General features: G+C 44.9%; 1 protein-coding gene across 4 annotated transcripts in view; it reads left to right on the top strand.

Annotated features, from left to right (window-relative positions):
- Nucleotides 1-13,710, top strand: part of LOC145404821 (uncharacterized) — a 152,656-nt gene that overhangs the window by 110,991 nt on the left and 27,955 nt on the right. For all 4 annotated transcript variants that reach the window (XM_080276312.1, XM_080276310.1, XM_080276311.1 and 1 more), the window contains one exon: nt 2,808-2,942. In XM_080276312.1, coding sequence (XP_080132438.1) covers nt 2,808-2,942 — 135 coding nt within the window. The remainder of the gene's footprint in view (nt 1-2,807; nt 2,943-13,710) is intronic.

The following is a 13,710-nucleotide window of genomic DNA, read 5'->3' as shown; positions in this document are numbered from 1 at the left end:
GGCGACCAAATCCACTCCCAGGTTCTCGGGCCCCTTGAGGGGCCGGAGGGGTTTGCGGTGGTTTGGCCCCCATGCTGTCGTCCTCCTCTGCTTCGACAGCCTCTGAGGAGTAGACCTACGGCGAAGACGCCACCGCCTCAGGTCCTCCCTTTTATGCTCCTTTCTTACAAACTGAACAGCAGAACACAGTCACATTCCACACCTCACCATATACAACACTCCCCTACCACACACACACTCACACACACACACACACACACACACAACATACCAGCAGTGCACCAGGAAAACAGATCGTAACCCACAAACTGAGAGAGAATGGCTTGTTACACTTTGCCAATTAACAGTTGCATTAACAAGATATAACTTTTATGTAACTTTAACTACAATTATAAGGCCAAGACACTTACGTAATAGTTGCATTAACAAAGTGTAACTACAATTATAAGGCCAACACATGTATGCATTTCACTATAATAACCCAAGTACATACTCCCTACCGAATGGTCAAAATCCCCCGGCCGCCTGGACTAGTCGGAAACTCCCTGCCATGCACAGCCATCGGCCTCCTTACTGAATTACTCGGGCATTCCTTAGGTCCATGATGTTTGGAGACCCAATGTTTCTGCCGCTTTGCAACATTTGCCTGGGTGAGCGAAAAGGACTCTTGGGTTTGTAGGTCAGTGTGCTGCTTTTTGTTTGTATGCTCATACTCAACCGTGGGTAGAGACATGGTAATGCCGTACACCTCCAAGCACTACCGCACCTCAGTTCTCGCCTTTGCCTCTCCACCTGTGGACGTGCTTGGCTGAGGTAAAATAATGGCAGCTTCCATTGTTGCGTTTGTGGTGGTGCCCTACCTTCTGCAGGACTTAATCCTCCTCTGTGATGTTCTCGTGCATATGATGATGGCCCCACCACCACCTAAGAAATGCAAGAGGAGGGTTTTGATTCTTGAGAAGAAGTGTGAGGTATTGGTTAAGGTTGATGTGGGCTAGCCAACTTCACGCATTCTGTGTGAATATGACTTGGCCTTTTCAACCTTGTTTGATATCAAGAAATCACGGGACAAGCTGACTCAGTACGGACAGAGCTACAGCGATACCGCTTGAAAAGGTGACCTGAAGGTGATGTCCCAACCCTGCCCCACCAGCATCAACCAGTTGACTTTGGTTTGGTTCCGCCAGCAACAGGGTGGCGGCATGCTTGTATGTGGGACCGAGTTGAAGGCTACAGCTGAGAAGTTTTCGTGCCTGCACAACATGCACGACTTCAAGGCATCTGAGGATTTGCTCTTCTGGTTCAAACTTTGGTATGGATTTACTGGCCATAAGGCACATGGCGAGGCTTTGGACGCGGCAGTGTAGGACGTTGAGCTCTTTTGCCAGAAAATGCAGTGCCTGATCAAGAAGGAGGGCCTTACCCTCGGTCAAGTGTACAGTGCTGACGAAACCAGCCTGTTCTTCCGCTCCTTGCCTACCAATGCCTTGGCAGAAGAGATGGAGAAGACTGTGCCTGATCAGATGTTGTCCAAACAACATGGCAGTAAGTGGTGCTGTGCCAGTGCTAACAGGATGCACCATTATTATTGGACATGCAAGACAGCCACATTGTCTCCATGGGTTGATGGATAGCCTGCCTGTTGTGCGGTACCATTCTGTGAAGTCCTGGTATAAACCACAAAGGTCCTCAAAGATTGGTTCGACAGACACTTTGTCAAGGAGATTATCCATTATGAAACAGAAGAACTTGGTATCCCTTGTGGCCAGGTGAAGGCTCTTCTGATCCTTGACATTGTCCCTGCATATTCATCAGAGAAGGATTTGGTTGCTGATGGCAGCTGTATTAGGTGCATGTTTTTGCCACCTAATACGACTGATCTCATTCAAAATTTGGACGAAGATGTTATCATGGCAGCCAAGAGACTGTACCGTTGGAGTTCCTCGACAAGATGATGGTGGTGCTTGAGGATGAGGAAGGGGTCAACACACATGGGCAGTGGACCTTGGGGAATCTGCGACATTACATCAAGTCTGCAATGTTCAACTGGGCCAATGCTTGGAAGGAAGTCTCCATTAAAACCTTGGAAAATGGTTGGTCACATCTAACTCAGGGATGCGAGGCTGTGCATGGCTTCGAAGGATTTGATGTGGACGATTTCCACCTTCGGCTGTGAAACGTAGGCGAGGATGTGGATGTTGACGACGTGAGGGATTAGTTGGATGACAATGGCAGCGATCCAGGTTATAAGACGTTGTCTCTTGAGGAGATCGCCACAGCTATCTCTGTTGGGCTGACAGAAAAAAGTGATGAGGACAAGGACCCTGGCTCTGACCACCCCGGCACTCCATCCTCCCCTAAAGGAGGGGTTGAGTTATTAATGATTTTGGAGTAAAGTCTTGCCTTTTGAGGCATAATAACTGGAAATAGATACAGTAGTAAGGCATTGTTTCAGTCTCATTGTTTTGGATGATTCAGGTACAACCTCTAATGCCTGTATGGTGTCATAAGTGGCTAGCTGTCACTTCGCAGATGTCTGTAACAGGAGAAAGCAGAGAGTGAAAAGATTAAGAACCATAAGAGGATACTGTATATTCTTTACTACTAAGTCAGCTGCAGTATGTCTACCTTGTTATAACATGCAGGTTTCCTCACAAGGCAGTCACTTCTTGCTGACAAAAGTTTGTCAAACTGTTGATAATAATACCTTATTATGCAAGAAGATGTTGGCTTTGCCAGATCCTTGTTGTATTGTTGTTTGGTATAGTATCTGTGCATGATTCTGAAGTGATCTTCCTCTGTTGCAGGAAATGAAAGTTGTGGACCAGGCAGGGACTATGCTGGGACTGTATGAAGGTGATAAGCTCTGCTTTAAAGTTCTCAGTCCAACACGTGAGGAGCTCTTCAAGGTAGAAAGAGGATTAATTTCACACACTTACAAGGTTTGTAGATGGTTATCCATTTCTTGTCATCATCCCTTCTTAATTTTTTATTTTGCAGTGGATGGTAATGATCTATGACTTGCTTAGGCAAAGCTGTGCTTTCTGAGCTTTTCTCAAGCCCCCATTAAAGGTGGCACCTGCCCAATGATTCTCCTGCTGCATGTGTTCTAAGGTGTTTATAAGAGGCTTGATGATGTAAGAGGAAGGTGAGTACAGTATACTTGATGTTTATTGTTTGTGAGTTAGTGAGTAGGCTTAGTTTAGAAATCAGGCAAGACAGTGAGGCAATTAATATGTTAAGTGACAGGTTGAAAGGTTGGGAAAATGAGGCTGGTATGGTGAGTGCTAAGGCCATGCATGTAGAGGAAGTGGAAGTGGAAGCAGAAGTCCCAGGCAAGGTAGACAACGTAGCAACTTGGCTAGTTAAGGTTGAGACCAGGATAAATGGTAGTGATGGCTTCCAGTCGGTCAAAGTAGGATGAAAGGCTAAGGTAAGTAACACTGATAGAAGTGTATCTACAGTATTAGAAGTAAGTTTCATGTTCTAAAAGATAAAATGCAGGATGAGCCTAGCCTTGTACTGTACTTGTCGGAGAATGGTTGTTCAAGCATCAGAGGAAGTTTGTTATTATAGGTTCTAGGAGGCAGCATTTTTGCTCCCTTGGGTGTAGTAGGATGCAGGATGTGACAGAAAGTTGATGGCTTAGTCAGCAACACCTTGGAGGACTTTTTTTTTTTTTCCCCCAATACATCGGCAGGGACTAGTAATTTAGTTTCACGTAGGTCAAAGGAGACACTTAAGAAATACAGGGACCTTATTGGGAAGACCAGGGAATGTCGCAGGAAGTTAGTTGGCCATGGTGTCACCAGGATTTGACATTGGTTCTGTAACTCTCAGTAGAATGATACAGTAGGTGCTAATACAGTAAACTTTGTTATCCATCATTGCATTATCCAGCCAAGCACAACATTCAGAGCTGTTGGCTTGGCTCTGTTAAAGCAGTACCCAGTGAAGTTATGCAGCATCCGGCATCAGTACGGGAAGTATTCTGCAGTTCTGTGCAGTATCCGATGTTGAGGCGTATCAACTGGCTCCTAAGCAGTAGCCAACCGGTGCTGAATTACTGTACTTTATCATTACTGTGTTGTATTTTATGCTTAGTTTTCATCTTTTACTCATGGGAAAGCTTTTAGGATTGAAGGTCAAGACGAATAGTAACACAATATCCAGCTCAACTCCTAATATTGAGCTGAGGGTGGATACCATGTGGTATCCAGTGTTTTCCTTTATTCGGTGTAGGGTTTGGCTAAATTATACCAGATAACTGAGAGTTTACTGCAGTAGGCAAGGTCTGTAGAAAAGAGGGTTGATGTTTGTTGATATTTGAGACAATGTTAGCCGTAACAGGATTTTATATACATTACACTCGCATCCAATACGGTAATGTTGTCATGCACAGGTCCCGTGTTGGACCAAAAACATGTTGGATAAACAACAGAGCTTATGGGGAGAAATGATTTATGTCAGCAACCTTAGGAAAAATCACCCTAAATACCTATCATATACCTATACATATATTGGTACTACTGTAATTATAATAATTGGTACTGCACAATAAATGATAACTAACCTTTTAGGGTAGTGTTGGTGGGCTTCCTGGGAATGGAAGGTGATATCCGAGGCAGTAGGTAGTCCTACTGGGTCCCTGAAGGATGGCTTCTGGCGTCACTAGATGATAATGGCTGCTGCTCCTCCTCAACCTCCCTCATAAACCTTTGAAATTCCTCTCCCCTTTCTTCTTCCTCTCGATGATTTCTAGTTTGGTGGCCTGAGGGAGGTGCTGCCGCTTCTTGGGGTTCTCAGAAGGCTTCCTAGGCATCATGAGCAGGGTAAAATGCAATAGCAAGGACAGAAAATGCAGCGAGAAAAAAGCACTGTTCAATGTGAATTATGCGACTGAGTGGTGCTGTGGCGGGAGAAAGTTAAACAAAACATCACATGAGAGCAGAAGTGTTTATAATTGGGCGACATCACGATCACGTCACGATAGCGGACGGGAGAGGCCACTTGATCGGAAGTTTTGATTGGCTGTCAGCATCACGGGAACGTCCAGTATGACCATGTTGGAACGGGGGTGATCATGCTACAGACGAACTCTGCGGATTTTGCCCACCTGTGGGAGCTCCGTCCATGTTATGCTAATGCACCCATGTTACAGTATTTAAATCGTATTAAATCATACTAATTTTTTGCTCTCTGTGCTGGACGCGAATTGTGCTGGACAAACGCGTTTTGGACGCAAGGGTACTGTGTATATGTATATATATATATATATATATATATATATACAGTAATCACTCCAATATCAGACGTAATAGAGCCATAGGTAGGTCCGGTTATTGGTTTTGTCCGGATATTGGGCCCCAGCTTATGGACTTGTACTTATGGACCCTAACTCAGAGAAACACCTATACAACTCCCTCTGGACATGCATAGCACCTATTTAAGACCCAAATCACACCAATAAGGCACATAAATGACTGAAATAAATGCAAAAGAAACATTAATAAACATTCTGGTACTTATGGACCCTAACCTAGCCTAACTCAGAAAAACACATTCCTACTGCACATGCATAGCTACTAACACCCTATTCACACCAATAAAGGACATTAAAGGGTGAAATGAGGTAAGTATAGTATGGAAAAAAGTACAGTATGAAACATTCTGGCTACCTACGGCAAGTCCCTGGCCACCTCGATGAATAACCGCCTCCTCTCGGACTCTGACAGTAAGAACGATTTCCTGAAGCACTTGCAGTACACTGTTCCTGAAGTCTTGCACTGAACTTAGTCAATAACACACAGAAGTCCGTTCTCTTCACAGTGTGCACTTTTGTCTAAATAATGCTCCATTGTAACTTACTAAGTGTTGCACTTTAACTTTTCCATTCTTATAATTTTCCAAAGCCAAAACAAACAAGTCTATTTATGTTAAATTTTTTTTCTATAGAGTCTTTTCTCTCACAACTTTAAATCCATAACACAACACACTGTTTTTTTCACTGCACAACACTCAAAATTCCCGTGTGGTCTAGTGGAGAAGTTCTTGCTGTTTATTCACTGTCAGAGTCTGAGAGTATCACTGGCAGGTGACCTAGGGGTGCATCGCTGGGTCGTGGTGATGGTGTACCCACTGCAGAGGACTCTGAAGACAGCCGCAAACTCACGTCGAGTGGTGACTCCACCGTGGCTGATGTGCTGGGCTGTGGCACGGAGCATGAGGGCCTGTCTTGGGGAGGCAACGGAGTGGAGCCAGGGCTGGGCACAGCGGGGGTCACGGGCCTGAAAAAACTGTCAATGGTTGATTGACGCAATGACCGACGATTCTGACGATTTATGATGCGCTGCCTGAAAGCACGCACTTCCTCCACGAGTCCCAAGAGCCCCATCTCCCTGTCGCAGTCCGGGTGTTCCAGGTAGTCTAGGACGAACTCTAGATGTTCCCGGAGTGGGCTCAGCTTGGGGATGGCTGGAGTAGTGTCCTGCTGAGAGAAGTCCGCATCATCGTAGCCTTCAGCGTCGGAATCTTCAAGTTCGGTACTGACACCTGCAACCGAAGATGCGATCTCAATATCAGACAACGTCTGATACCCAGGATCGCCCTCGTCGTCATCCAACCACTCACAAACATTGTCCTCATCTACATCATTGCCGTGCGTACGTAGCCGTGCATGGAAGTCATCCACGTCAAAGCCTAGAAAATCGTACTCCACATCTGTTCCGAGAAGCAGGCGAGACAAACCATTTTCCAGAGTCTTCACAGGGACTTCCTTCCATGCACTCACCCAGTTGTACAGCGCAGACCTGATGTTGTAGCGGGGAAGGTTATCCAAAGTCCGCTTGCCTCATGTGTCCCGTCCCTCCCTGCGCTCATCCTCGTCCTCGAGAACAACCATCACCTCGTCCAGGAACTTCTGACGGTATAGGCACTTTGTTGCCACGATCACTCCTTGGTCCATTGGTTGGATGAGAGCAGTCGTATTAGGTGGCAGAAACATGCACCTAATACGGCCATTTTCAGCAACCAAGTCCTTGTCGGACGGGTGGGCAGGTGCATTGTCGAGTAGAAGGAGGGCCTTTACCTGGTCGCGCGGGATTCCCAGTGTCTTCGTCTGGTAATGGATGACCTCCTTGACAAAGTGACGGTGAAACCAGTCTTTGAAAATCACAGCTGTGAACCATGCCTTCAAAGAATGGTACCAGACGACAGGAAAGACATCCATCACCCCACGAAGGCACCGAGGCTGCTTTGTGCGGCCAACAACAACGGGCTTAAGCTGGTGCATGCCGTTAGCACTGGCACAACACAAAGCAGATATCCGTTCCTTGGAAAGCTTGCGGCCAGGTACACGCTTCTCCGTCTCCTCAGCTAGAGTGTTCGTTGGCAGCGAGCGATAGCATAGGCCAGTTTCGTCAGCGTTGTAGACTTGACCGAGAGTTAGGCCCTCCCTGTCGATCAAGCCCTTCACCTTGTGCCGAAACTCGTCAACTCCATCCTCATTAGCGTCCAATGCTTCGCCATGTGCTTTACGGTTGGTAAGGCCATGCCGCAACTTGAACGCGAAGAGCCAACCCTCGGATGCCTTGAAGTCTAGGGCGTCATGAAGCCTGGCAAACTTTTCAGCAGCAGCCTTCAGCTCCGTTCCATGTACCATCACACCAGCAGCACGTTGTTGTCGATACCAAATCAACGTGGATCGGTCGATTTCTGCAAACTTGGGGGTAAACATAACCTTCCTTTCCACGTTGCGTTTGCTTCTCGACGAGAAGTCAGCCATGTACTGCATGAGTTTGTCTCGGGACCTCTTGATATCGAACAAAGTAGACCGGGCCAGGTTAAACTCGCGGAGAATGCGGGAAGAAGACCACCCCGCATCTACTTTCTCCAATATCTCCCTCTTCTTCTCCAGAGTCAACACCACTCTCTTCCTTTTCTCAGGTGGCGGGGCCATCATCACACACACTAAGAGGAGGCCCGAGAGCAACAGGAGGCCCTGCAGCAGGTAGGGCACCACCACAAAAGCGATCACGTGGGCAGCCATTACGACGAGCGCACACTCGCGGCGAGAGACAGGCGTAAAGTGGGGAGGATGCAGGGGTGCTCTATCGGACGTCGGAGGAATGACGCGCTAAAACAATGCTGTCCCGCGGCACGCGCGGTAAGTTCAAATTACGGACGGGAAAAAATCGTTTTTATTTTTTATTTTTTTGGGTTTTCAGACCATTTTGGGAATGTTGGATCCCAGGACGATTATGTCTGGGTAGTGGGGATGTTCGGTTATTGGGCGTCCGGATATTAGAGTGATTACTGTATATATATATATATATATATATATATATATACTGTATATATATACTGCATATGTATATATATATATATATATATATATATATATATATATACAGGTAAGCCCTTAATTCACGCGAGGGTTAGGTTCCCAGACCCTTCGCGTAAGTGTTAAATTTGCGTATATGTTCTGCCCTTGTGTGCACATAATTACGCATGTCTGTACATATATTACATCTGAATAATACTGTTTATGCACTACATACACCTTATAAACTAGCATGAAGTATTAAAAACAACAAAAATATAAGAAATTTAACCGAAACCCGACAAGCACAGGCGTAGGTGGAGACACTTCAGCAGCCTGGTGCACTAGCCCTCACTGCCTCCCGTATGCTACATTCTGCTTTCTTTATTGTATGAACAGTTGTCTCATTCACCCCAAACATGCGGTTACAAGACAATTCACAGGCGTAGGTGGAGACACTTCTACACAGTCTGGTGTACTGGCCTTCACTGTCTCCCGTATGCTACGTTCTCCTTCTTTATTGTATGAACAGTTGACTCACCCCAAACATACGGTTCTGAGACAATTCACCATCAAGTCAATTCCCCGTCAAAACATGGACAATTCCCCGTCATTTTATTAATATACTTATTATTGATTAATTAATACTTTAATAACTACTTTTCAGGGGGATTTTATAACTCATATAAGTAAAAAACTAGTGTACTGTACTTGCTAAATAAACTGGTATGTAAATAAATGACGGGGAATCGTCCTGACGGAGAATTGTCGCCGACATTCCTCCGTGAAGTTTGTCCAACACTTTAACTTTCTCTGTCAGCAACATCACTTTACAAGTCAGTTTTGGTGTGTTACCACATTCATCACTAGCACTACGCTTATGCCCCATGTTGACAGATAAGGCAAGCAATTACTGGAAGGCAGAAAAATAAGCCACAAATAATGATTTGCAAGTCATACATGGTTCCACCGTCGGATTCAAACTGACTGTGTGGTGCGTGGTAGACCGACCTCCCAGGCTCCCACACACACATACACATACACACATACATATATGTGTGCACACGGGCAGCAGGTAGGCATTTTTTATATTTTATTTCTCTTGTATATTGAAATTACTTATTTGAATACTGTAGTTTTGTTTTAATTATTGTACGAAAAATTCGTGGATAACCGAAATCGTGTGAAAAAAGTTTGCGTGAATTAAGGGATAACCTGTATATATATATATATATATATATATATATATATATACAGTACCCTCGCGTCCAACACGGTAATATTGTCATGCATGGGTCACGTGTTGGACCAAAAACGTGTTGGACTAACAATAGAGCTTATGGGGAAAAAATGAATTATGTCAGGAACCCTAGGAAAAGTCACCCTAAATACCTACTATATACCTATACATATATTGGTACTATTGTGATTATAATAAATGGTACTGTGCTATGAATGATAACTAACCTTTTAGGATAGTGTTGGTGGGCTTGCTGGGAATGGAAGGTGGTATCCAAGGCTGTAGGTAGTCCTACTGGGTCCCCGGAGGATGGCTGCTGGCGTCACTAGCGGGTAATGGCTGTTGCTCCTCCTCAGCCTCCCTCATAAATCCTTCGAAATCACACTCAGAATCACTATCATCGTCCACAGCCATGGAAGGTCCTGCTTCTGCCTGTCCTAGCACTCTGTAGTCCTCGGCAAAGGGCATGCTTCTCACACTGTTGCCAGAGCCCCGTCTCGTGACTGTGGAAAGTGATCGCTGTCATTGACTCCGTAGAGAATAAGGAGAAGCAACTTTGTTTATAAACTGGTACACATGCCGATGAGAAGGGTTTCAAAACGATTGATATTTATTCTAAAATATTAATATGTATTCAGTGTCAGGCTAAATGTTCAATGCTGTAGTACGATATATTCTCTGTCGAGTCGCCTGGGTTTTGGTCACACTGTTTTGCCTGTCGTATCCTCGGCAGGAATCCATCCAGATGAATTCCAAATGCCCGTGGTATCGTCGGGAATTTTACCACGTTACCGTTCCGATTTACCATCGTATCCTCGGCAAACCTGGTATGAAGTGCCATGTGATGGCCTTCGGCTGCCAGGATCTTGTCTTGGTTTTTTATTATGATCCTCACGTTGGCTTCATTAATGTCGTAGGCCTTGGCAATTTCAACTTTCCTCTTCCCTTTCTTCTTCCTCTCGATGCTTTCTAGCTTGGTGGCCTGAGGGAGGTACCGACGCTTCTTGGGGTTCTCAGAAGGCTTCCTAGGCATTGTGAGCGAGGTAAAATGCAGTAACAAGGGCAGAAAGTGCAGCAAGAAAAAAGCACCTTCCAATGCGAATTATGCGACTGAGTGGCGCTGTGGCGGGAGAAATTTAAACAAAACATAACATGACAGCAGAAGCGTTTTTAATTGGGCGGCATCACGATCACGTCACAATAGCGGGCGGGGAAGGCTACTTAATCAGAAGTTTTCATTGGCAATCATCATCATGGGAATGTCCAGTATGACCGTGTTGGACCGGGGGTGATCGTGCTAGAGGTGAACTCTGCGGATTTCGCCCACTTCTCGGAGCTCTGTGCGTGCCATGCTAACACACTCGTGTTGCAGTAATTAAATCGTATTAAATAATACTAATTATTTGCTCTCCGTGCTGGACGTGAATCGTGCTGGACTAATGCGTGTTGGACGCGAGGGTACTGTATATATATACTGCATATATATATACAGTAATCCCTCTAATATCCGAACGCCCAATATCCGAACATCCCCACTAACCGGACATAATCCTCCTGGGATCCAATATTCCCAAAATGGGCCCAAAACCGCAAAAAATTCGAAAAAAATCTGACTTTTTTCCCTCCCATAATTTGAAATTCCCGCCTGGCGCCAAACAGCTGTTACACCATGGTCCCTTCACCCCTTCCTTCCTCCCCCTCCCCCCTCCCCTGTCAGGTTGCCATTTGGTATTTTTCATTACCAATTGTGGGCCAATTTGGTAATGAAAAATTCGTTTGGTAATGAATTAGAATAATGCATTACCAAATGGATTTTTCACATGTATGAGGATACACAGGATGGAGATGGTGGATTGTTTGCTCTCTCTGATTAATCTGCTACCCTACATAGTGTGAAAATAATCAACATGGTGTTAGTTATAAGGAGAGTGATTACATGTATTTCCACTTCTATATACAATTAGTGAAGAATATATGCTAGCTTTACGAATTTGGTAATGAAAAGTTAAATTTGACAATGAAAGTTGAGGAGATTGGTAATGTGGCTGTTGCGATCTGGCAACTCTGTTGCCCCACCAACATCAACAGTCACAGCTTAACTCCGATGGAGAGCAGATGCTCACAGCAGTGCAAGCCACAGGTGCTTGTTTTTTGTGAATAAACAGTGAATAAACTGCAATACCTTGCCACTAGAACACACGGGAATTTACAGTGTTGTGCAGTGTTAAGAAATTAGAATTTAGAGTGCAGAGGATTAACTGTGGACTGCAAACTGGCGGTTCAAACCAGTCCAGGAGCAAGGGACTTGTAAGTACCCAGAATGTTTAATATTGTATAAACTCACCTCTAAAACCTCATTTTATGGTTCTTTTGCATTTATTTCAGTCTTTTATGTCCCTTATTGGTGTGATTTGGGTCTTAAATAGGTGCAATGCATGTCCAGAGGGAGTTGTATAGGTGTTTTTCAGAGTTAGGGTCCATAAGTACAAGTCCATAAGCTGGGGCCCAATATCCGGACAGGACCACTATCCGGACCTGCCTATGGCTCTATTGATCCGGATATTGGAGGGGTTACTGTATATATATATATAGTATATATACCAGTATATATATGTGTAAGATGGAGTTACTTCCCTCACCCTTGTGGCAGACTTTGCATGGCCACATTCCCTCTGCTTTGACAGCACAGTAAGGCACCAGGTCTCGTGTCTAACAGGGACTGTGAAAAGTGTCGCCAAGGTTGATTCCGTTAAACTTAGGACATTGACCTTATGGGAAATAAATTACTGTAATAGGGACCGGGCCTGTATTGACCTTTTGGGAAATAAGCTACTTGGGACTAGGCCTGTAAGAAAACTCACCCCATTGGTGTATTTCTTACCATTTTTTAAATACATCCTAAAGTTACCTGAAATGATGCTGTTAACACATTAAATCATAAAGTAACATTAAATTAACAATACAACATAAAAACATCATAAAATACACTTAAATACAATATGTAATTGAACTGTACTTGGTCACTGTTTTCACTCGTCTATCTTTGGTGCCTGGCTCAATATACTTCTTTGCATGGGCTAGCCTGGGTTAAAGGTCACACAGCTGTTTTCTCATATTATACACAGTCGACTCTGGCACATTATACATTTTGCATATTTCAGACTTACTAGCACCTTTCTTCATTTCCACCACATTTTTATTTTTTTAACTCGTCATCATACTTGCCTTTTTTCAGCCCCTTGTGGTAGTCACGGTTGGCCTTCCCTTTACCGTCTGCTGTTCATGGTTCATGCCTTCTTACACCACTTCCAGTATCACCCGGTTCATCTCCGGCTCCACTTGAAGCACAAGATGACATATTTCCGACAATAATTACTCAAGGATGCAAGCTTGTAACACTCAACTTGCGGACACACTGAACACATGCAGAAAACAGGCTGAAACTGAGTGTTATCACTGGCATTGCCATGGTGAGAATTGGTAACTTGTGGTGCCAAAGGCAGCGAAAGTGAGTTTTTTGGTTGTGAATGTACAATCTTGGGAATATTTGATGTCTGCCACCAAAGTGCGATTTCACCAATCTTGATGCTGCAAAAGCTGGTGCCCTACTGTACTGCCACCAGCCCTAGATGTCATCGCTTGTTTAATTCCTATTTGCTCTCAAACCCTTGTTCCCCATTCCATTTCCCATTTCTTCTGGAATCAAGACTAGGTCATCGGTTTACAACATCTCCTATGAGAGTCCATTTCTGAAGCCACATGAGGGAGCTTCAAGCAGACAAACAATAAGATCAGACCTGGAGCGGTGGCATCTTTGTTGTGGGTCCACGCCCCAGAGGCTGTTGAAGTGGAGGTGGAGGAAACCATGGGGGCCAAACCACCACAAACCACCCTTGCCCCTCACATCTTGGCCGTGGTCTTCCTTAGGGGCTCGGGGCTGTTCGGCCAGACTGCCCAGGGAACAGCTACTACTATTTCTACAAAAAGGGGCTCAAGACTGACCCCCTGATGCACACCAACATTCACAGAAAACTCATCGCTCAAATCTTCATTTACTCTCACTTGGGCGCAAGCACCCACATACATAGCCAGAACCACGTAAACCAGTCACTCCTCAATCCCAAGCTTTCTCATTGCCCACTTTGCCACT

The sequence above is a fragment of the Coenobita brevimanus genome, chromosome 65, assembly GCF_032717465.1.
Source record: "Coenobita brevimanus isolate Jiangsu-jjx chromosome 65, ASM3271746v2, whole genome shotgun sequence".
In the NCBI taxonomy this organism is placed as follows: domain Eukaryota; kingdom Metazoa; phylum Arthropoda; class Malacostraca; order Decapoda; family Coenobitidae; genus Coenobita; species Coenobita brevimanus.
This window is presented reverse-complemented; position numbering and strand designations above follow the sequence as displayed.